Source organism: Corella eumyota, chromosome 6 (assembly GCF_963082875.1).
Source record: "Corella eumyota chromosome 6, kaCorEumy4.1, whole genome shotgun sequence".
Classification (NCBI taxonomy): domain Eukaryota; kingdom Metazoa; phylum Chordata; class Ascidiacea; order Phlebobranchia; family Corellidae; genus Corella; species Corella eumyota.
In genome coordinates this window covers 1,179,587-1,203,281 of record NC_137495.1, presented here as the reverse complement: position 1 = coordinate 1,203,281, position 23,695 = coordinate 1,179,587, and the positions used below count along the sequence as shown (strand labels likewise).

Sequence of the window (23,695 nt, the reverse complement as noted above, 5' to 3'; positions counted from 1 at the left end):
TAGAAACTCGGTTTTAAATGTACTATCTTATTATTTTTAATTATTTTTATGTTGTATAATAAGGTTATGGTTTTAAAAGTTTTTTTTAGGTATTTTTTGATAAAGATTTAAGCAAGCAAAAAAATCTTTTTTATAATTTACCCTTTTTATATATTTTCCTTAAGGATATGGGTTTTAATATAATGTGTGCTGTTGTGACATGTTTTGAGCTATCTGAAAACGACAGCTTCAAGGGTGAATAGTGTGGCATTGGTGTGGCTCAAACCCGAAATCTTTTTGAAACACAATCTAAATAGTATAGCATTGCACAGCACAAACTTAAAACTATAGGATTGTTTACCAGTGCCATAATAGAAATAAATGCTTCCAATGCCATAATAAGAAATTACATACTAATAGATCATTTTTTTAATGTTTAGGATTTTATATCACATCAAGCTGTCCAGTATTTGTTGAGTAAGATCTGGCTTGGTGGAATGGAGGAAAAAACGAGTCCATTCTTAGTGATTATATGCACAGTGTTTCCCCCTATAATGCCTTTTGTTATTCATTTTGATAAAGAAGTGGTTGATACAGATACAGGTATTTGGAAACCCTGAAATTAAAAACCCTAAAAATTTCTTTAAAAAGTTGTTAATTATTAATTTCTAAATTGCAGAAACAAACAATAAAAGCGAAGTAAAGGAACCAACTTTTGTTCAGAAAACTTCAAAGTTTTTTTATGCTCCAATTGTCAAGTTCTGGTACAACGTCTACTTCTATGTGGTAAGATTTAATGTACTAAAAATAGTAATTTTAAAACACCTGATAAAAATTTAATAAAATTGGATGAAAAAACTCATAGTTAAAAATCATATATATTGACCGGCAGTGTGGTGTAGTGGTTACAACACTTGGCTTCACCGCATGAGGTTTGGAATTTAATTTTCACTGCTTTTATGCTGTAGCACCCTTAAGCAATGCGCTATAAATGGTGTAAACTCTTGCTGAGCCAACACCTAATCAGCAGCTTAATTGCTGGGCAATTATAATTTATATTATCCCAAACTTCCAAAGGCAATTCAAGACTGGGTTGAAGCAACTGATGTTACTTTACTTTAGGTTGTGAATTCTATCCATGTCAAGAATAAACAAATATATATTAAATTGTAATTGATCTTGTAAGTAAATATGACAAAATATATTCTTTAATTTTAATTAAATTTTGCAGGCCTTTCTTCTGTTATTCACCTACATTCTTGTATTTAACTTCTCTGGCACCACTGCTTCAATATTTGAGTATATTTTACTGGCTTGGGTTGTCTGTTTGGCCTTAGATGAAGTTAAACAAGTAAGTGTATTAACATATATAAATTAGTTAAAGTTTTATAAGTGTCTTGTTGGTATTAATACCCAAATTTAATTATTTTCGTTGAACTGTTTAACATTTCAATTTACTTTAAAATTTGAATATATATTAACTAAGTAAAAACTTTTTTATTGTAATAATTTTAGGTATATTTTTAAAATAAAACACTAATTTATGCTATTTCAAGGTTTAAATTAGCTTTATTTTTAAATTAAAGTTTTTTTTTTTAGATTAGTAAGCATAACCACAAACGTGTTCGAAAAAGAATCAAAATTTGGTTTCAAGATACCTGGAATAAAATGGATGTTTTGGCGATCGTGTTGTTTGGGATTGGGTTTGGTTTAAGGTAAGTTGTAAAGGATTTTATATGGTGCATCTCAAGTAAATTTTATTTCGTTTTAACTTGCTTTTAACACTCAGTTCTATATTGATGTTTTTTAATTTAAGCAATATTTGTACCCATTATTTATTAAGGATACTGAAAGTATAAAATTTTATGATTTACTTATGTTGCAGAATACTATTATCTAAGTCTGATTTAAATTGTTTATTTTTTTAGATTTTATTACTTGAACGCAGCAAGACAAGTGCTGGCAGTTTCTTTCATTGTATTTTGTTTGCGAATTCTAAACATTTTTACAATCCACAAAGCTCTAGGTCCCAAACTAATTATGGTGGGAAATATGGTAAGTTCATTTTTAATTCTAACTCAGGCATAAATTTTAGTATGGGGTTATTTTGTTTTAGCATTATTCAAGTCATTTTTTGGTACATTTGTATAATATAGTTTTTAAAATTTAGCTATGTTTATATGTTTTTTCCAGTCATATTAGTGGATAATTACTATTATTTTATATTTTAATTACCCTTAGTTAGAGCTTTATGGCTTAAGTATATAAACTAAACAATTCAGGAAATTAGAAAGATGATGTAAAGGAAGTTTGGTTTCTTAAATGAATTTATTGTTTGTTGAATAAATATATTGCATTTGTGTACAGTAATATCTTTAACACAAATAACAAATTCTTTGTGAACATAATTTAGTTCCTATATAACTTTAAATTAAGTTATATTTTTGCTAACTTTTCTAGCTTGTTAAAATTACTTTTGTTAATTTAAAAATTATTTATTTTTTAGCTTCGAGATCTCGGATTTTTCGTGTTTATTTTGTTTGTGTTTATATTTGCTTACGGAGTTTCAAGTCAGGCAATATTGTACCCAAACGAGGCCGACTTTGGAACAGCATTTCTTGGAATTTTTAGCAAAGCTTACTGGCATATTTATGGAGAATTATTTCTGCCTGAGATAAGCTATAATCCAGGTAAAAAAGCATTAAAGTTTTTATTTATAAAGCTTGTATAAAAATCTTAGATATTTGTAAACATTAAAAATTGAGTTCTAATGTTGGTACTGTTTTCTTTAAGACACTAAAATACTTTAGTGGTGGTATCAGGTTATTGAACCTAGAACCTTATAAGATAAAAACTGCTGGTTTAAAAAGTGCAATGAAAAAAAACTATCTACTGTTAATTATTGGGCAAATATACTCTATAATATCTTAATTTGGCAAAGTCAACTTGAGACTGGGTCAGGGTAACAAATGTTACATTAAAACAAAAAATATACAATAAATATGTTTAAAATAAGTGCTCTAACTACTACACCAACCCAGGTTTTAATTATAAACATATAGTTTATAAATGCATTTATCGTTTTAGCTGATGATGAGTTTGTATGCACCAACAATGTAACTTTGATTGATTCTGGTGAAAGAAGATGCCCCGAACAACATTGGATTGTTCCGGTGCTGTCTGCTGGATATTTATTACTTGCTAATGTTCTGCTACTGAACCTTCTTATTGCTATGTTCAGGTAAGGTTAAAGGTTCATTTGTATTAGTGTGTAGATGTATTTTTGCATTATACTATATGTGTTTTACATTTTTTTTATTTTTAAAGTTTTTTTACAAATGAGGTAATAAGCAACCTGCAAGTTAATATAGTTTAAAATTATAATACAATTTAATCAGTTTTTGTTTTTACTGTTTTTTGGTATTATTTGATAAAATAAGTAGCATACTTGTTAGTTGACTTAAAGTTATTTTCTCCCTTTCTTTCTCACTTAGAATTTTAGCCACTTGTTTATATATATTAAAATAGCTGTTTAATATAGTTTAAAATCCAAATTTAATTCATCTGTTTTTGTTTTTTTTTACAGTGTGATTAATATACATGCTAGATGATTTAATTTTTCTCTGCTTTCACTTTCTTTTTTAGGGTTTTGTCCAGATAAAATAGTTTAAATTTACAGGCAATTTAACCTTTCTTTTTGTACCTTACAGTTATACATTCGACAACTTAGTACAGAACACTGACAGTTTATGGAAGTTTCAACGATATGAGTTAATATATGAATACTCCAAAAAACCATGGCTAGCTACACCATTAAGTGTAGTTCATCATATTTCTAGGGCTCTAACTTCGTGTTGTGATGGGGATCATGACAACCCATTCTGTAAGTTTTGGCTGAATTGAAATTAATTTAGTTGCGTAATTGCATGCCTTGTATTAAGTATACTGGCATTGTGGTCACCTGCCTTTATTACATGAGGTCTTGGGTCTGATCCCTACCCCTCTCATGCTGTAGCCTCCTTAAGTAAGGCGCTATAACTTATATGAACTTTTGCTATGCCAACACTAAAGCAGCAGCATAATTATCAGACAATTGTGTTCTATAATATCTCAAACTGCCAATGTCAACTTGAGACTGGGTCAGGGTAACTGATGTTACACTATGTTTAGGTCATGAAGTTGACCTTCCCACATCAAGGATAAATAAATGTAAAAAAGTGTGTGTTTTTTGAAAGTGTTAAATTTAGACTAAATTAGATAAAATTTTGACTTTTTTTTGTTTATAATAAAATGTTATGTTTAAAAACGGTAAAATAGAAATGTTTTAATTTGACTTAAATTTTTCTTTTTTAATTGAAATTCAATTTTAAATTCTTTTCAGCTTCTGTTCCTGATGAGAATGATGAAAAGAAAGTAGTTTTATGGGAAAGATATAACGCTGATCTGTTCAACTCTAGACAGAAGAAGTTACAAAGAGAAAAACTTGAAAATAGAGTGGAAGGAATAAGTGATAGGTGAGTTACCCTATCTGTTAAAGTTTTCATAAAGTTGTTCAAATTTTTGGTAGTGAAATTGCGTTTATGTAAATTTGTTTTGTTATTAGTTTATATACGCATAAAAAATCTGTATATAAAAGGTTTAGTAAACCATAAGCATTGTGTGTCATTGTATGTTGTTGTATTTTTATAACTTTCATTATTTTCTTTTAATTGTACAAACTTAAGTCCCCTTTCGGTCCATGTGCATAATAAGCGTAGTGTATGATATACATATGTATGGAAGGCCTATAGAAAGTGCATTTTGTGCTTAAATTTAATTTGTGACCAAGTTACAACAATTAAAATGCTCTTTATAAGACGGGATATCACTAGGTATAATAATACAGTGTTGTCATTTATTTTATAGAATTGATGAGCTTGCAAGCACGGTTGATTCTGTAAAGGAAACACTGAAACATCAGAAAAAAGTAAAGAGGAAAGTAAAGAAAATTATGCAACAAAACAAGGAGATGAATGAAGCGTTAAAATGGTTGATATCAGCTTTAAAAGACAACGAAATGGTGCCTAAAGTTCTACATAAAGAAGGTAAGTACAATTTATGTTATTATTATATTTTAGTTAACAAACAATATTATTTTTGGGTATTTATTGTAATCAATGCTCTTATACCAGTTTGTTGGTAATATCAACTTTAATACCTTTGTTTTTTTTAATTCTTATTTTGCACAATTTTCTAATGCTTTGTTAAATTTTACCAACCGCTACTGGGCGTTGTGAGACCATATTTAAATAATTTGAATTCCCTTAGTTAAGGGCAGTTTTTTTGAAAATTTTACCAACCGCTAGTGGGCGCTCTAAGACCACAAACAATAATTTTATTTGCGCATTTCAAATTTTATTTTTAAATTTTACTAACCGCTACTGGGCGCTATGAGACCATAAACAATAATTTTATTTGCGCATTTCCAATTTTTCTTTAAAATTTTGCTAACCGCTACTGGGCGCTATGAGACCATAAACAATAATTTTATTTGCGCTTTCTCAATTTTTCTTTTAAATTTTGCTAACCGCTACTGGGCGCTATGAGACCACAAACAATAATTTTATTTTGCGCATTCCCAATTTTTCTTTTAAATTTTGCTAACCGCTACTGGGCGCTATGAGATCATAAACAATAATTTGGATTGCCATATTCATTTAAATTTAAATCATACCACGATTGGACGCGTCGCGTGCGGTCGTGTTTTGGTTTACAGTAAAAATGGTTATGAGCTACGCTAAAGCCTTGGCAAAAGAGACAAGCAATGGGCTAGAAAGGCCCAACTGTCTAAGCTTTAGAACAGTCAAAAAAAGTCTGATCTGGAAAGTTTACGTTTAAAGTGTTGATTCGATTTTTGTACTAAGAATATGAACTTCCATTAACCCAATCTAAATTTTTACTTTGGTCTAAACTGACAAGACCTATTCTATAAGTGCTACTGTAACAACTCTTGTTAGGTGCCTTGTCAACAATTGTTTCAAATACATTAGCGTTTGGAATAACTGCTAATTCTGATGAACGATTTCTACACCAGTGAAACGAATCAAAAAATTTCTTTAAACGGTAATGATAAATAACTTGCCCATTTTTTGTATTTACACAAGTAATGCAATATTCATCACACATATTTGTTGTTATAAGTCTATCCTTACTCTGCATGTAAATATAAGTTCTAATGTGAAACAAGTATAAAAGCACAGTCTTTATTTAATTTTACCCCAGGGTCATTAGGATAAGCGATTGTTATATTGTTAATGAAACCCAATGACGTAGTTTAGAGTGTATTTCTTATTACTAAGGAATTTGTACAATTGTTGTTTTTCGAATAACAAAAAGAACGTTGTTTATTTTATTGTTTAAAAGTTCTTGTCCTTTGCCGCTATAGAATGTTATATTTTTAGAGATATAGAAATATTTTGTTATAATCTTGTTTATTCTTGCAAAGAAATCTGTACAAATATCAGCAAAACATTTTAATTATTTACATACAAAAGAAGAAAAGATAAAACACATTTTATACAAGATAATTTTACAATCAAAAACTTTTTTTGTGTCTATTATTTAAAGCGCTTTATACGTCACAACCACTTGCATTGTCGTCACCGGACTCGACGTCATCGTTTTGTGATGTAACGTCACTATTTTTGATCGTGACGTCATCAAATTTTTGTTCTTCGGGATTTTTTGCTTTGTTCACAACAGCATACACGTCTGCCGCTATTGCATTATCCGGCTGCGATGTGACGTCATGAATTTGGCTTTCGACGCCATCTACTTTTTTCTTCTTCTTTTTCACGACAGCGTATACGTCATCATTCGGTGTGACATTTTGTTTGGACGAACTAGCGACTTGATCGTTGTGGTTGTCTACCGATGACGTGGTTTGGTCAGCTATGGCTGCATGCATCACATCAAGAGGTTGTTCAAAGTCACGATCTTGTTCATGTGTCACTGGGGTCCTATTTGATTCACTGTCTTGCTGATTGTTTCGTTTCCTGAACCATAGAAACAAGAACAAGAGGATTAGTAGGAGAAAGATTGATCCTCCGACGATGCCAGCTATTAAACCCAAGTTGGCGCTAGATGGCGTGACTGAGCTTTCGGTATTCAGCTTTGGTTTAGTAGTTGTTGTGGAAACAGTAGTAGTGGGTCTAGTGATTGGGTTTGTTGTAGTTGTGGACGCAGTGGTTGGTTTGGTGGTTGTTGTTGTTGTGGACGCAGTGGTTGGTTTGGTGGTTGTTGTTGTTGTGGACGCAGTGGTTGGTTTGGTGGTTGTTGTTGTTGTGGACGCAGTGGTTGGTTTGGTGGTTGTTGTTGTTGTGGACGCAGTGGTTGGTTTGGTGGTTGTTGTTGTTGTGGACGCAGTGGTTGGTTTGAAGGTTGATTTTGTAGTTGTTGGGGACACATTTGTTGAGGATTGAATCACACTGCTTGTTGGTTTATAACATACAAAGGGTAACTTTTTGTCAACGCTATAAGGTTCGAGTTCTTTAAATGAAATCCGAATTGCTACGGATTGTTCGGAGGAATTTACGTTTAAACTTTTAACTCGATCTTTGTACCAAGAATATGGACTTCCATCCGACCATTTAAAATGTTGTCCTTGGTCTAAACTAACAAGACCTATTCTGTAAGTGCCGCTGTTGCATTCATTTTTAGGAGCATTGTTAACAATTGTTTTGAAAACATCCTTGTTTGGAATAATTGCTAATTCTGATAAATGATATCTACACCAGATGTTCGAATTAAACTTATCCTCTGAATGGAAATGATAAATAACTTCTCCATATTCTGTATTTACACAAGTAACACATGATTCATCACACATGTTTGTTGTTATAAGTCTATCCTTACTCTGCATGTAAATATAAGTTTTAATGTAAAACAAGAAAATAAGCACAGTTTTTATTTAATTTTACCCAGGGTTATTAGGATAAGCGATTGTTATATTTTTTTAAATGTAACCCAATGACGTAGTTCTAAGTGTTTTTCTTATTACTAAGCTATGTACAATTGTTGTTTTATAAATAACTAAAAAAAGAACGTTGTTTATTTTATTGTTTAAAAGGCGTTGTCCTTTGCCGCTATAGAATGTTATATTTTTAGAGATACAGAAATATATTGTTATAATCTTGTTTATTCTTGCAAAGAAATCTGTACAAATATCAGCAAAACATTTTTAATTATTTATATACAAAAGAAGAAAAGATAAAACACATTTTATACAAGATAATAATACAATCAAAAACTTTTTTTTGTGTTTATTATTTAAAGCGCTTTATACGTCACCACCACTTGCATTGTCGTCACCGGATTCGACGCCATCGTTTTGTGATGTGACGTGACTATTTTTGCTCCTGACGTCATCAATCTTTTGTTCTTCGGCATTTTTTGCTTTGTTCACAACTGCATTTACGTCTGCCGCTATTGCATTATCCGGGTGCGATGTGACGTCATTATTTTGGCTTGCGACGTCATCTACTTTTTTCTTCTTCTTTTTCACGACAGCGTATACGTCATCATTCGGTGTGACATTTTGATTGGACGAACCTGCGACTTGATCGTTGTTGTTGTCTGGCAATGGCGGGGTTTGATCAAGGTCAGCTATGGCTGCATACGTCACATCAAGAGGTTGTTCAAAGTCACGATCTTGTTCATTCGTCACTGGAGTCTTATTTGCTTTACTGTCTTGCTGGTTGTTGCGTTTCCTGAATCATAGAAACAAGAACAAGAGGATTAGTAGAAGGAAGATTAATCCTTCGACGATGCCAGCTATCAAACCCAAGTTGGCGCTAGATGGTGTGATTAAGCTTTCTGTTTTCGGTTGAGTTATGTTGATTGAAAGTAAAGGTGGAGATGTGGAGATCAAAGTTTTTGTCGAAGGGGATCCTGCTTTGTTATTAGATGTAGGTGCTATTGATTTTACTTGTTTGTGGGTCTCAGCATTGTATTTATGTCCACTTGTCGTTGTTACGATGGTAGATTTGCTGGTTGTTTTTGCTGTTGTTGGGGCTTTAGTTGGTTTAGTGGTTGGCTTCGTTGTTGTTGGGGGTATGGTAGCTGGATCGATGGTTGGTCTTTTTGTTGTTGTAAACGCATTGGTTGGCTTTGTAGTGGTTGGGAAGAAATTTGTAGAAGTTTGAATCATACTTCTTGTTAGTTTATAACATACGAAGGGCAATGAAAGTTTGATGCTATAAGGATCGAGTTCTTTAGATCGAATCCAAAATGCTACAGATTGTTCTTGGGAGTTTACGGTTGAAGTTTTAATTCGATTTTTGTACCAAGAATATAAACTCTTATTAACGACCCAGTTAAAATGTTGACCCTTGTCAATACTTACAAGACCTATTCTGTAAGTGTCATTGTTACAACCCTTGCTAGGTGCATTGTCAACAATTGTTTTAAATACAGCAGCGTTTGGAATAATTGCTAATTCTGAAAAATGATTCCTACACCAGTGAAACGAATTAAAAAAAAATTTTGAACGGTAATGATAAATAACTTCTCCATATTCTGTATTTACACAAGTAACACAAGATTCATCACACATGTTTGTTGTTATAAGTCTATCCTTACTCTGCATGTAAATATAAGTTATAATGTGAAACAAGTAAAAAGTACAGTCTTTATTTAATTTTACCCCAGGGTCATTAGGATAAGCGATTGTTATATTTTTTTAATGAAACCCAATGACGTAGTTCCTAGTGTTTTTCTTATTACTAAAGAATTTTACAATTATTGTTTTTTGAATAACTTAAAATAGAACGTTGTTTATTTTATTGTTTAAAAGTTCTTGTCCTTTGCCGCTATAGATTGTTGTATTTTTAGATATACAGAAATATATTGTTATAAACTTGTTTATTCTTGCAAAGAAATCTGTACAAATATCAGCAAAACATTTTTAAATATTTATATACAAAAGAAGAAAAGATAAAACACATTTCATACAAGATAATAGTACAATCAAAACTTTTATTTGTGTCTATTATTTTAAAGCGCTTTATACGTCACCACCACTTGGGTTTTCGTCACCGGATTCGACGTCATTGTTTTGTGGTGTGACGTCACTATGTTTGCTCGTGACGTCATCAAATTTTTGTTTCTCGGGATTTTTTGCTTTGTTCACAACAGCATACATGTCTGCTGCTATTGCATTATCCGACTGCGATGTGACGTCATTAATTTGGCTTGCGACGTCATCTACTTTTTTCTTCTTTTTTTTCACGACAGCGTATACGTCATCATTCGGTATGACATTTTGATTCGACGAACCAGCGACTTGATCGTTGTGGCTGTCTGCCAGTGGCGGGGTTTGATCAAGGTCAGCTATGGCTGCATACGTCACATCAAGAGGTGGTTGTTCAAAGTCACGATCTTGTTGATGCGTCACTGGGGTTCTATTTGATTCACTGTCTTGCTGGTTGTTGCGTTTCCTGAACCATAGAAACAAGAACAAAAGGATTAGTAGGAGGAAGATCGATCCTCCGCCGATGCCAGCTATCAAACCCAAGTTGGCGCTAGATGGCGTGACTGAGCTTTCCGTTTTCGGTTGAGTTATGTTAGTTGAAGATGAAAGTAAAGGTGGAGATGTAAAAAGCAAAGTTTTTGTTGAAGAAGTTCCTGATTTGTTATTAGATGTAGGTGCTATTGGTTTTACTTGTTCGTGGGTCCCAATAGTAGAAGTATGTCCACTTGTTGTTGTTACAGTAGCAGGTTTTGTGGTTGGTTTCTTTTTTTTTGTGGACGCAGTGGTTGATTTGGTGGTTGGCTTCGTTATTGTTCGGAATTTGGTAATGGTGGTTAATTTTTTTAATGTTGTGGACGCAGTAGTTGGTTTGGTGGTTGTTGTTGTTGTTGACGTGGACGTAGTAGTTGGTTTGGTGGTTGATTTCGTAGTTGTTGGGGACAAATTTGTCGAAGTTTGAATCATACTGCTTGTTGGTTTATAACATACGAAGGATAACTTTTTGTTTTTTTCATAAGGTTTAAGTTCTTTAGATGAAATTCGAAATGCTAAAGTTTGATCTGGAAAGTTTACGTTTAAAGTGTTGATTCGATTTTTGTACTAAGAATATGAACTTCCATTAACCCAATCTAAATTTTTACTTTGGTCTAAACTGACAAGACCTATTCTATAAGTGCTACTGTAACAACTCTTGTTAGGTGCCTTGTCAACAATTGTTTCAAATACATTAGCGTTTGGAATAACTGCTAATTCTGATGAACGATTTCTACACCAGTGAAACGAATCAAAAAATTTCTTTAAACGGTAATGATAAATAACTTGCCCATTTTTTGTATTTACACAAGTAATGCAATATTCATCACACATATTTGTTGTTATAAGTCTATCCTTACTCTGCATGTAAATATAAGTTCTAATGTGAAACAAGTATAAAAGCACAGTCTTTATTTAATTTTACCCCAGGGTCATTAGGATAAGCGATTGTTATATTGTTAATGAAACCCAATGACGTAGTTTAGAGTGTATTTCTTATTACTAAGGAATTTGTACAATTGTTGTTTTTCGAATAACAAAAAAGAACGTTGTTTATTTTATTGTTTAAAAGTTCTTGTCCTTTGCCGCTATAGAATGTTATATTTTTAGAGATATAGAAATATTTTGTTATAATCTTGTTTATTCTTGCAAAGAAATCTGTACAAATATCAGCAAAACATTTTTAATTATTTACATACAAAAGAAGAAAAGATAAAACACATTTTATACAAGATAATTTTACAATCAAAAACTTTTTTTGTGTCTATTATTTAAAGCGCTTTATACGTCACAACCACTTGCATTGTCGTCACCGGACTCGACGTCATCGTTTTGTGATGTAACGTCACTATTTTTGATCGTGACGTCATCAAATTTTTGTTCTTCGGGATTTTTTGCTTTGTTCACAACAGCATACACGTCTGCCGCTATTGCATTATCCGGCTGCGATGTGACGTCATAAATTTGGCTTTCGACGCCATCTACTTTTTTCTTCTTCTTTTTCATGACAGCGTATACGTCATCATTCGGTGTGACATTTTGTTTGGACGAACTAGCGACTTGATCGTTGTGGTTGTCTACCGATGACGTGGTTTGGTCAGCTATGGCTGCATGCGTCACATCAAGAGGTTGTTCAAAGTCACGATCTTGTTCATGTGTCACTGGGGTCTTATTTGCTTCACTGTCTTGCTGATTGTTTCGTTTCCTGAACCATAGAAACAAGAACAAGAGGATAAGTAGGAGGAAGATCGATCCTCCGACGATGCAAGCAATCAAACCCAAGTTGGCGCTAGATGGCGTGACTGAGCTTTCGGTATTCAGCTTTGGTTTAGTAGTTGTTGTCTAATACCACGATTGGACGCGTCGCGTGCGGTCGTGTTTTGGTTTACAGTAAAAATGGTTATGAGCTACGCTAAAGCCTTAGCAAAAGAGACAAGCAATGGGCTAGAAAGGCCCAACTGTCTAAGCTTTAGAACAGTCAAAAGAACCACAAGGGAAGACCTTCTAAACTATTTGATAGAAAGTAGCATCTCGCTAGAAAACTTTGTTGGAATTTCGATAAGAAAAGGGAATTTGGTAGATGTAACTTGCAAAACAAGAAAACTAGTGGTGGATTTAGCGGAAGATTTGAACGAAAAATGCAACGCCAGCATATACAGAATAAAACTTTACAATACAGACAAAATAAAAGTTACATTAGGATGGGTGCCAATCCCGCTAAGTAACGAAAAAATCCAAGAAGTATTCTCGGAAAGATTCGGGGAAGTCCACAAAGTTTATTTTCGTAAAGACAGCAAAAACCTTATAACTGGAGTTCGTACAATTCTGATGAACAAAGAAGATTTAAAACCAGATACAATTCCGAGCTATATCGAAATAGAGGGGTACGAGATGTTTGTGGCATATGAAAATCAAATTTTTACTTGTAAAAATTGCAACGAAAAAGGACACAAATTCGCTAATTGCCCTAAAAAGTTAGGAGAGTTCCCTAAATTAAGCGCAAGCCAGTCCGTATCAGTTTTATCTCGAGACTCTACAGACGGCAATAATAAAGATAAAATAGAAGCCGATAAGGAATCACAACCGAACGAGTGCGAGACTGACATAAACATCACTGATAACGAAGCAGACGACACTTTTACACAGGTAACCTACAAACGTAGGCGTGATACCATCTCCCCTCAAACAGGAAAAAAGCCCAAGGCTTCGAGCCTAAGCGAAAACAAAATAAATGTGGATTGCCCTGGTTGCAAAAGAGAGGCGTGGATGCTGGAGTCCAACGATAAGTTCCATTGCTGGAATTGCAACTTGAATTATGATGTAGTGACTGCGTGTTGCGCGGACGACGAAAGGTTTTTGGTCCCAATTAAAAAAACTATCATAGGATGTGTAAGATGCAATCGTACAATGAGAAAACTCCCTTGCTGCAGGCAGTACTCAAGAGAAGCTGTGATAGTAAAACATGATTGTATTATAGGTTTATTTATTGATTTTTTTTTTTATATAAGTATGGTTTTAACAATTGTATCGTATAATGTGGCCGGTCTCCAAGATAAACTTAAAAGAAAAACGGTATTTAATTTTCTGAAACATAAAAAAATCCATATCGCTTGTTTGCAAGAAACTCACTGTACTATGCAAGATCAAAAACTATGGCAAATGGAATTTGGGGGCGAAATAGAATGGTCGCACGGCACAAGTAGGAGCAAGGGCGTTGCGATCTGTTTGTCTAGGACTATAAATTACAAAATATATGACGTTATCAAGGATACGGACGGTAGATTTATTATTCTAAACATTAAAATTAATGACGAACGATTGACCTTGGCTAGCATATATGCTCCAAACAGTGACGAGCCAAATTTTTTTGCAAATTTATTTTCGAATATTGATAAACTAACATGTTATGATATGATAATTGCGGGAGATTTCAACCTAACACTAAATAACGACCTGGATAAACGTGGTGGCGCTTTAGCCCACTCAAACAAACAAGCGCGTGCTGAACTTATTTCGCTGATGCAAATATATAATCTTAATGACATATTTAGAGTAAAACATCCCAATTTATTAAATTTTTCTCGTATTCAAAATAACCCCAAAGTCGCAAGTCGAATAGATTTCTTTCTAACCTCTTCAAATTTAATAAACAAAACGCTTAAAGCTAATATCATACCTAGTGTCAGATCAGATCATAAAATAGTAAAATTAACGCTGTTGCTTGACCCAACACCGCGGGGTAAAGGGTATTGGAAACTTAATATATCCTTGTTGGAAGACGAAAATTACATAAACCTAATTAAAAAGGAAATTCAAAACTATCTTAAACAAAATCAGGAACTCGATACAACGCCACATATTAGATGGGATGCCCTGAAATGCGTACTGCGAGGTGTGTCTATCGCATATTCCTCATATAAAAGTAAACAATTTATTAAACAGGAAATTCGCCTTGAAGCGGAATTAATTAAACTGGAAAATTCCTTTCTTAACGATGGAACCTTAAAAAAAACGAAAATCAATGGCGCCTAATTAACAATTGTAAACAAAAAATTAACAATCTAGCAATGAATCGTACAAAGGCCGCGATTGTTCGGTCTAGAGCAAAGTGGGCGGAAGAAGGTGAAAAGAACACGAAATATTTTTTAAATTTAGAAAAGCGCCACGGAGATAAAAAAATTATTAACCGATTAAAAGTTCAAAATTCCATTTTGACGGACCAACATTCTATTTTAAAAGAGCTCTCGATATTTTATAAAAACTTGTTTGCTCGGAAAAAAGATATATATCCCCAAAGAACTGCAACCGAGTCTCTTATAAGTAAAAATGAGTGCCATAAAAGCATGAAAAGTATGAAAACAAACAAATCTCCTGGCCCTGATGGGTTTCCTATTGAATTTTATTCAAAATTTTGGTCAGAGTTGCAGGACCCATTACTTAAATGTTATAAATATTCGCAGGCCACCGGCACTTTAAGTGAATCTCAATGCCAAGGTGTGGTTACCTTAATAGCTAAACCGAACAAAGATACTTTTTTTGCCATAAACTATAGACCTATAACCCTACTAAATGCAGACTATAAAATACTAGCTAAATTAATTAACTCTAGAATTAAACAGCACATCGATGATCTAGTCTCTCGAGACCAGACTGGGTTTATACCGGGCAGATATATAGGGGAAAATTTAAGACTTATATTCAATGTTATTGATTATGTGGATAATTTAAATCTTCCTGGGGCGATTATTGCCCTAGATATATATAAAGCTTTTGATACCTTAGACTGGGTCTTCATGAAAGAGGTTCTAATACAATTTGGATTTGGCCCATATGTACTATCATGGTTAAATACATTTTATAGATGGCCTAAATGCTCAGTTATCAATAATAATTTTCTATCCAGCTATTTTTCTATACAGAGGGGGGTGCGCCAGGGCGATCCTTTATCACCAACGCTGTTTGTTCTTTGCATAGAATGTCTGGCAACGGCAATACGAATCAACAAATCTATTCAAGGTATTAAAATAAATGAAGACCGGCTTAAAGTATCGCTCTTAGCTGATGACACTTTGGTGTTTCTCAACGGTGACTCGGATGAATTTGATAAAGTCTTTGAAACTGTAAATCTTTTCGGGGACATCTCCGGGTGTAAGATGAACATAGAAAAATGCCAAGCCTTTTATATTGGCGCAAGTAGAAATAACCAAGATCATCCCTTCGCCTCCGCTGGCCTTCAATGGCCGTCGGAGAACATTAAATATTTGGGCGTTTGCATACCGATTTCCAAATACATTAGTGATAAACAATTCTTCAACTTAAACTTTAGCGAAACACTTAACAAAATTGCAAACATACTCCAAATCTGGTCCTCTCGGGGCCTTACTTTAATCGGAAAAACAACATTAATCAAAAGCCTAGTTATACCTACTTTAATATATAAACTTAGCGTTGTACCAGTGTTGCCACCAAAGGCTTTTTTGGCAAAATTAAAAAGAAAATTGTTTGTTTTTATTTGGGGTTCCAAATGGGAACGTGTGAAACGCGAAACACTACATCTTCATTATAAAGAGGGAGGAATTAATATGATTGATATAGAAAGTTACATCTTAGCCTTATACACACGTTGGGCAGCAAAACTCTTTGATAAGAACTTTAAGTCTCAATGGAAAAACATAGAAAGTGCGTCAGGAAACCTGCAAACAATTGCGAATGTGATGTGTTCCAAACTGATTTACAACCATAAAGACATAACGAGGATTTTACCGCTTCGTAACTTACGAACAACAGCACAACTATTAAAAATAATGTTACCACCTGACGATGTCGCCGAACCAATATTTCTTAATAAGACCACTAAATATCGAGGAAAATATCTCTTTAACCCCAACTGGCTACAACGTGGATTGACCGACCTCTCACAACTATATACAAACAATGGCGAACACATTGAATTTAGCGACCTAGTTTCAAAATATAACATTGGAAATACAAATGACGATTACATTTTTTATATAAAACTAAAATCCAAGCTACCATATGTTGACGACTCTTATTTTAACAATAACACGCGCTCAGGTTTAAAATACATAGATGATATTTTACTTTTTCTTAAAACATACGGCGGTACAGTTAAGTCTATTTACAATTACCAATTAAATAATACAAAAACTCCGATTAAACAAAAATTAAAATGGCAATCTACTATTAACGACCCGAGTTTAAACGAACACGTATGGAAATCAGTCTATAAACTAACTGCGGACACAAGTTTGACGACTAGATTGCGATCTTTTCAAATTAAATTAAACCTTAGGGCCATAGTTACTAACGATGCTCTCTTTGCGTTTGGGTTGAAGACCACGCCTGTATGTTCCTTTTGTAAAGCCGAAAGTGAGACCATTTACCATATTTTTTGTAAATGCCCAGTAACCAACGTGTTCTGGGAAGATGCCATATCCTGGATTGCGGCCACATTAAGACTTCCTTTAATTATTTCTAACAGCGAACGTTTGTTTGGAGTGGTCTCGCATGATCACTCTCATTCGTTAATTAATTTATTATTATTATGCTCTAGATATATTGTTTATATTTGTAAATATGCTGAACGGGCACCAACAATTAGGGAACTTATTTTTTTTGTAACCAACTTAAGAGATTGTGATTTGTATCGTTATAAAAAATTTAAAAAAATGGAAAAATTTTTTACAAAATGGTCAACTTTGCCTTAAACTATGTTTATGTTTGTATTTAGCTATTTAAAATTTTTAATATTTGTTTTTTGATATGTACTACTACGTGCTACGCTATTCTTTTCTGTGTTGTACTGTGTGTCAAATAAAAAAAAAAAAAAAAAAAAAAAAAACATATTCATTTAAATCATGTTGTTTTTGTAGTTCATATAAAAGCAAGGGAAATAAATTATCCACAAGCAACAGATGTTAAAAGACTTAAGGTGCCTGATCACCTTGTGCAATGGGCTGTAAGTGTTGTTTTATTTTAAATATTAATATGTAAATTTGGGGCAGTTTCTATTTAAGTCCTTGGGTTGCCTATTACAGTTACAGTTTTACTGGCTTATTATATTGTCTGTTGGTAGGCTTTGGTTAAAATTGCTAATTGCTGTTAACTTAAGACTATGTCAGGGCAACAAATGTAAATCTTTGTTTAGATTGTGAAGTTGACCTTCCCGCATTAAGGATAAATGAATACAAAAAATGTTTTTCTGGTATTAAGTTCACTATTATGCATAGATGTTGTTTTCTTACATAATTTAATCCTATGTTAGGAATATGCCTGCATTGTTGTCTTACATATAATGTATCATGCTTAAACCGTTAACACACTTGTACACTACCAGGTTCCATGGTTGGATTACAAACCTCCTGTCTACACTGCACCTGAAGTGTTAGGTGATCTCAACTCTCCTGATACGAAACCTATATGGGCTGATATCAGCTTAGAAGATGTTAATGCTGAGGCAGTGAATTTACCTTTCAACACCTTTGATTCTAACATGAAAGTGAATAGGAAAAGTTACTTGGGAAAATATCAAGTCATTGATGGCATACCAAGGTTAGTAAAGATAAAAAATATAGTTATATATATATTTAAACTTATCGGACAATACATGTAGGTTATAAATATGTCAAATTTATATTTGCAAAATAAATAAAATTGCCGCTTGTGGTCCTTGCGTAAATTATCAAGGTCAAATATAAGTTAAGAGTTGCGACAATATAATTCCAATTAAAATGTAAACCATGGGGCAACTATCAAGCCATCAATTAAAACCAGTTTTAAATGATTGAAAGCACTCTCTTAAATTCATATTTTTATGAAATTTGCTCGAAAACCTTTTTTTTCAAATTCTGAATTTTTTCACAGAAACCCTGAAGGTCGTACAGGGTTACGAGGTCGTGGTAAATTGGGTCGTTATGGTCCCAACCATGCAGCTGACCCCATTGTTACAAAATGGGAGCTTGATGACAATGGTGATGTCACAATAATAGATGGAAAACATGTTTTACAGTTTGCAGCAATTAAGAGAGAAGATAATAATGAGTGGGCCATTCCTGGGGTGAGTTGCCAAAACAAGAAACAAAATATAAACTAATAAAATTATTTTGTATATATTTATCCTTGATGTGGAAAGGTCACATGCGCAACCTAAACATAGAGTAACATCTCGACCCAGTCTCTAGTTGCCTGTGGCAGTTTGGGATTTTATAGATTATAATTGCCGATAATTATGCTGCTGATTAAGTGCTGGCTTAGCAGAAGTTTATACCGTTTATAGCATCTTATTCAAGGGCATTACAGCATAAGATCAATGGGAATTGAACCTATGATGTGTAGTGTAGCAAGTGTTCTTACCACTACACCACGCTGCCGTTTTTTTTATTTTTTTTTCTAAATTATTTTAATGTTTAAAAAATATTCAATGCCTTGCTGAAATCTGGATGGATATTTAAAAAAATAGTAACAAATCTAAGGCTTTTTGTCTAAAGAAGCTTTAGGTTTACCCTAACAAGTTAACTAGAGTGTTTTTTAAACTGGTGGCATTGCTAGAGACTGTGTTATTTGAAGTAATTTTGTAAATATCTAAGAAGCTGTAATACCTGACTAAAGTGTGCAATGGTATTCTAACCGGAATTAAATTATGGCCCTTCAGTCATTAAAGACACTAGGTTTACGTTAACAGCTTTAACACAATGTTGTTTAAATGAAAAACAGCAGAGCAATGACTATGCTATATATATACTTGCATTTCGGGAGCATGGTGTAGTGGTAAGAACACTTGCTACACCACCATGAGGTCGTGGGTTTAATCCCCACTGCTCTCATGTTGTAGCGCCCTTGAGTAAGGCACTATAAACGGTATGAACTTCTGCTGAGCCAACACTTAATCAGCAGAATAATTACCAGGCAATTATAATCTATAATATCCCAAACTGCTAAAGGCAACTCGAGACTGGGTCAGAGTAACAGTTGTTACCCTATGTTTAAGTCGCGCATTCAACTTTCCCACATCAAGGACAAAGATATATACAAAAAAAAATTTGTAAAAAAATGATTAAAAAAATTGCAAAAACAGCAATTTATTTTACAATTAGGGCATGGTCGATCCAGATGAAATGTTGTCAAGAACTCTAGAACGTGAATTTACTGAGGAGGTTAATTTTGCTTGTGAAAATATGGAGGAAAAAGAAGCTGAAATCTTTAAAGTGAAAATTAATAATCTTTTCAAGTGTCATGGTCAAGAGGTTTGTTTTAAAAAAATGTTTGTTTTTTGTAATTTTGAGTTTCCCTTTCTTGTATATTTTTAAGTAATACTGATCTGTTATAATGGTGTTATATCACAGAATGGTTGTTGTACAAATTAAATTCGGTTTTTGTAGGTACAGTAATTTTATTTCATATACAACTACCTTGTTTATAGTTACTTTATGTATACAGTTGTCAAATTTTTCTTAAACTTTTAGTCATATTATTTTTTATAATTTTTTTTATATGCAGTTAACTCATTTTTTATATGCAGTTAACTCATATACACTGATACCTAAGTATATACATATACTTTATTTTGCTTCTTTGTTGCACATGTTTCCCTTAATTTATTTTCGAAGTACTGATGCATTAAGGATCTTATTTCCAGGTATTTAGAGGATACTGTGATGACCCCCGTAATACTGACAATGCTTGGATAGAGACGATGGTCTACAACTTTCATGATCATGATGGCTCTATACTTGGAAATATTAGGCTCAAGGTAAGTTTGTTTTTATTGTGATAATGTCATAAACTACTACCTTATATACTTAAAATCTAGTTGGGTACATGGATATATACCTCGGGTTTATTATTGCTACAATTTTTTTTTCTTTTATTAGTTTAAAAATTTACTTTTTATGTTATGGTGTTTACCTTAAATATGTAGGAATGTGTTTTTTGTTAATGTTATTTGGTTGTGTTGCTATGTTAATGGTATAATTATATTCACTAGTCGATAACCTCCCCTATGGTTGGTATTTTAATTAGTGAAATATAGGTACAACATGCAACATATATTTTCTTGCGATAAATTACTAACACACCACAAACTAAGTTTTTTACTTGGTTGGTCTTGTAAGCTCCATTATATATTTATGGTCAAATATCAAATAGTTTAGTCATCTGTTCTGTAATTACACTTAATATTTATAATTTAAACAGCCTGGAGATGAGGCAAGTGGTGCAAAGTGGATAAGATTGGATCACAACCTAAAATTATTTGCCAGTCATCAACAATTTATTGAGAAAGTAGCTAAAATACACAACGCCTATTTTTAATCAGAAATTACACAGTCTCTACCAACAGACGTATTTTAAAATGTTTTTTTACAAGATTTTTTTTTTTTTTTTAATCAATATTTTTATTTTTTTTTTTAAGTTTTTTAATCAATATTTTTATTTGTCTGTTTTAAAATTAGGAACTTTCTATTCTTAAATATTAGTTGTTTTACAAAGAGCATTCATAAGTGTTTTACAAAGAGCATCCATAACATTAGATCTAAATTTTTTTTTTTTATATTATAAACATCATAATACATTAAAGAACTATGTTGGCCAAATCATTTTGTTATTAGAATACTACTTGTTTTATTTTTTAAATAATTATTAAGAATTAAATTTTTCTTGTATATTTTAATAAGTAGTTTTTTTGAATCAGCCTATTAAATTTGTTCCAAATAGATAATATATTTTGATTTATGCAAGCTTTTTAACTGTGTTCCTTATTATTAATTGTATTATGTAACTTATGTGTTATAAATCATGATATTTGATATGTATTTTAGTACAATTTTTTTAAAGATTTTATTAAGTAGTACTGACCTTTTGATAAGAGTATTATATTTTTTTAAATCTTGTTCTACTGTTAATTATTATTTGTTATATTATATAGTGTGTTATTATGGGTATGGTATGTGATAAGTACTAGTATATAGTTAACTGTTTTAATGCTATTTATTATTATTAAGCCAATTTAATAGTTAAATTACATGCCTTTAATGTCTTCAGTCATTTTCAGCACATAATCGATTATTAGCATTTCTTCATTATTAATTAGTCACTGTATTATAACATTGATCACCTTATGACATAGTTATATATTGCAAATTCTATAATAATGCACAATTACTTAATTATGCTGTTCATTTGATTCAAAGCAAATAGACTTTTGGGCAATTTTGTTATTTTGTTATTATTTTGAAATAAACTTTTTCAGCAAAATGTTAAAATATTGGGGTACTTAAGATTTTTTTTGTTTATATCCTTTTACTTTTTTTAATTAGTTTTAATTTGTGTAGCCTGTGGCTCCTTTTGTTTGACTAGAACAATAGAAATCAAAAAATAATAATAAGTTTGACGTCACGTCTAGATCGTTTTATATTGACCAATCAGAGCGCTTCATAGTGGAATTGAAATGGCGGCGTTTTTGCTTGTATTTTGATCTAAATAAAAACGAAGTTTGGTCGAAAAATCGTAAGTTAAAAGCAAATTTAAGGTAGTTTAAGGAGTAATTCAGCATTATTTAGTTGTTTAGCAGTTCTAAAATAAAATTTTTATTTATATTTTGGTGTCATAAGTAAATTAAATCGCTATTTTTTCAAACTATAATTTTTTGCAGATGTAATCTATTTTTTTGCGTGTTTAGTTTTGTTAGATTGCTATTGCTAGTTTGCTAAAGTGTTGTAAATGTATTTACAAGCTGACACGCTATGTTGTATAGTTAAGTATTTAAATTTTTTTATTTTGTTAAAAGTTTTGTATTAAGTTAGACTGCCACTGTCTGTCAGTCTGTCAGACTGTAAAATGTTGGCGATGCTTTTGTTAAACTCATGTGTTTCTTTGACATTTAGACATTAAACCTTTTTAGCACTTTATAAATTGATAAAAGACATGAGTAGTAGAGATGTTTTATTGGACTTCAATGGAGCTCAACAAATTGCAGAAAGAGAGTTTCAAAGTCGGAGAAAATTACGTTTGATGCAGGTTCGAATGCAGGAACGATGTATTGCTAAACTTGTGCGGTTAAATGTTGCTCAAAAAAGACAGCAAGAAATTGAAGTCATTGCCAAGAAGTTGCAAAAAGAATTTGAAGCAAGAAAAATGGCTGCATCTGCAAAGACAAAACATGAATATTCCGAAGGTTTAAAGGAGTTTGGAAAAGCGCACACAAGCGCTGAAGAGCATTATTCAGATCCTGCAATGATGGCTTCAATTTGGGAACAAAACAAGAAAATTGCGAAACAAAGATATGCCGATGCTTTAAAACAACTTCACATTATGGAAGAAATTAAACAGGAGAAACAAAACGAGATTTTACAAAGAAGAAAATTGGTGGCGAAAAAAGAGATGATCCGAGCAAAACATATCGCTGCTTTACCTATTGTAGCATCAACAATTTCAACAAAAAGTAGCAACACTTCAACTTTCAGAAACATGACACAATCATCTCTTTACAGCACTTTTAATGCTGAGAGGGCTACTTCGAATGAGCTTGAAAAAGATGCCAGAAAATTAGCAGAAGAAGAGGAAGAAAGAGAAAAGGAGCTTCTAGAGGAAAAATTAGCTCACTTGGCTGCGCAAAAAGAGAAAGCACAAATCCGACATCTTTCAGCAATGCAGCATGCTCGTATGAAGCAAGAAGCTATTGCAATGGAACATGAGATCAAAATGTTACAACGAAAAGATGCAAGTAGACGGAGGGACAATGTCACAAATCGGTTACAACCTGTAGTAGTTAGATGTACTAGCAACGCCCCACTGGTTGAGACAGAGAAAATGCAGGATTTGAAGCAAGCTTTTGAATCTGCTTTTGCAACTGATTGTAATGATTTAAATCACTGGGAGAATGAGTCGGATAATTTGTTTTTTAAATCTCGATTTAATGACCCTCAAGTTAGTGAAAGTGAAAATGATTAAAAATTGTTTTTATTTTTTAAAATTTTAGATCTTTTTTATGAATTGTACTGTAAATTTATATTTATTTTATTCATTTAATTTGTCCTAGTTATCTAATTTGGATCCTAAATAACTCGCAATTATTGAAACTATTTTTATGCCTTTTATTACTTTGCGGTTAAATATTTGCGGAATAGGTTTCTTTTTCTTAAAAATTAATTGTAACAAATT

The 23,695-nt window shown here is 32.5% G+C and overlaps 2 protein-coding genes across 3 annotated transcripts in view; both read left to right on the top strand.

The window, feature by feature from the left end:
• The window catches only part of LOC145754529 (transient receptor potential cation channel subfamily M member-like 2), a 28,647-nt gene extending 7,527 nt beyond the window's left edge, over nt 1-21,120 (top strand). Inside the window, exons 15-30 of one of the 2 annotated variants that reach the window (XM_082570589.1) lie at nt 420-582; nt 659-765; nt 1,211-1,330; nt 1,579-1,694; nt 1,908-2,034; nt 2,486-2,669; nt 3,067-3,220; nt 3,690-3,862; nt 4,361-4,493; nt 4,885-5,063; nt 17,413-17,498; nt 17,877-18,091; nt 18,404-18,596; nt 19,633-19,782; nt 20,175-20,288; nt 20,732-21,120. In XM_082570589.1, the coding sequence (XP_082426715.1) occupies nt 420-582; nt 659-765; nt 1,211-1,330; nt 1,579-1,694; nt 1,908-2,034; nt 2,486-2,669; nt 3,067-3,220; nt 3,690-3,862; nt 4,361-4,493; nt 4,885-5,063; nt 17,413-17,498; nt 17,877-18,091; nt 18,404-18,596; nt 19,633-19,782; nt 20,175-20,288; nt 20,732-20,848 (2,331 nt within the window). In that variant the 3' untranslated portion in view covers nt 20,849-21,120. Of the gene's footprint in view, nt 1-419; nt 583-658; nt 766-1,210; nt 1,331-1,578; nt 1,695-1,907; nt 2,035-2,485; nt 2,670-3,066; nt 3,221-3,689; nt 3,863-4,360; nt 4,494-4,884; nt 5,064-17,412; nt 17,499-17,687; nt 17,745-17,876; nt 18,092-18,403; nt 18,597-19,632; nt 19,783-20,174; nt 20,289-20,731 lie in introns of those variants that run through there. The other variant, XM_082570590.1, reaches the window with a different exon arrangement.
• Nucleotides 21,121-22,423: 1,303 nt separating this feature from the next.
• LOC145755387 (centrosomal protein of 295 kDa-like) lies at nt 22,424-23,636 on the top strand. The gene has a single exon (XM_082571612.1). It carries the CDS (start codon nt 22,460-22,462, stop codon nt 23,483-23,485), a length of 1,026 nt encoding a protein of 341 aa, XP_082427738.1. The 5' UTR covers nt 22,424-22,459; the 3' UTR covers nt 23,486-23,636.
• Nucleotides 23,637-23,695: the final 59 nt, after the last annotated feature.

Bases quoted from the DNA above. Each gene is read 5' to 3' on its own strand.
- LOC145755387 (XM_082571612.1), top strand. From the start codon at position 22,460: ATGAGTAGTAGAGATGTTTTATTGGACTTCAATGGAGCTCAACAAATT.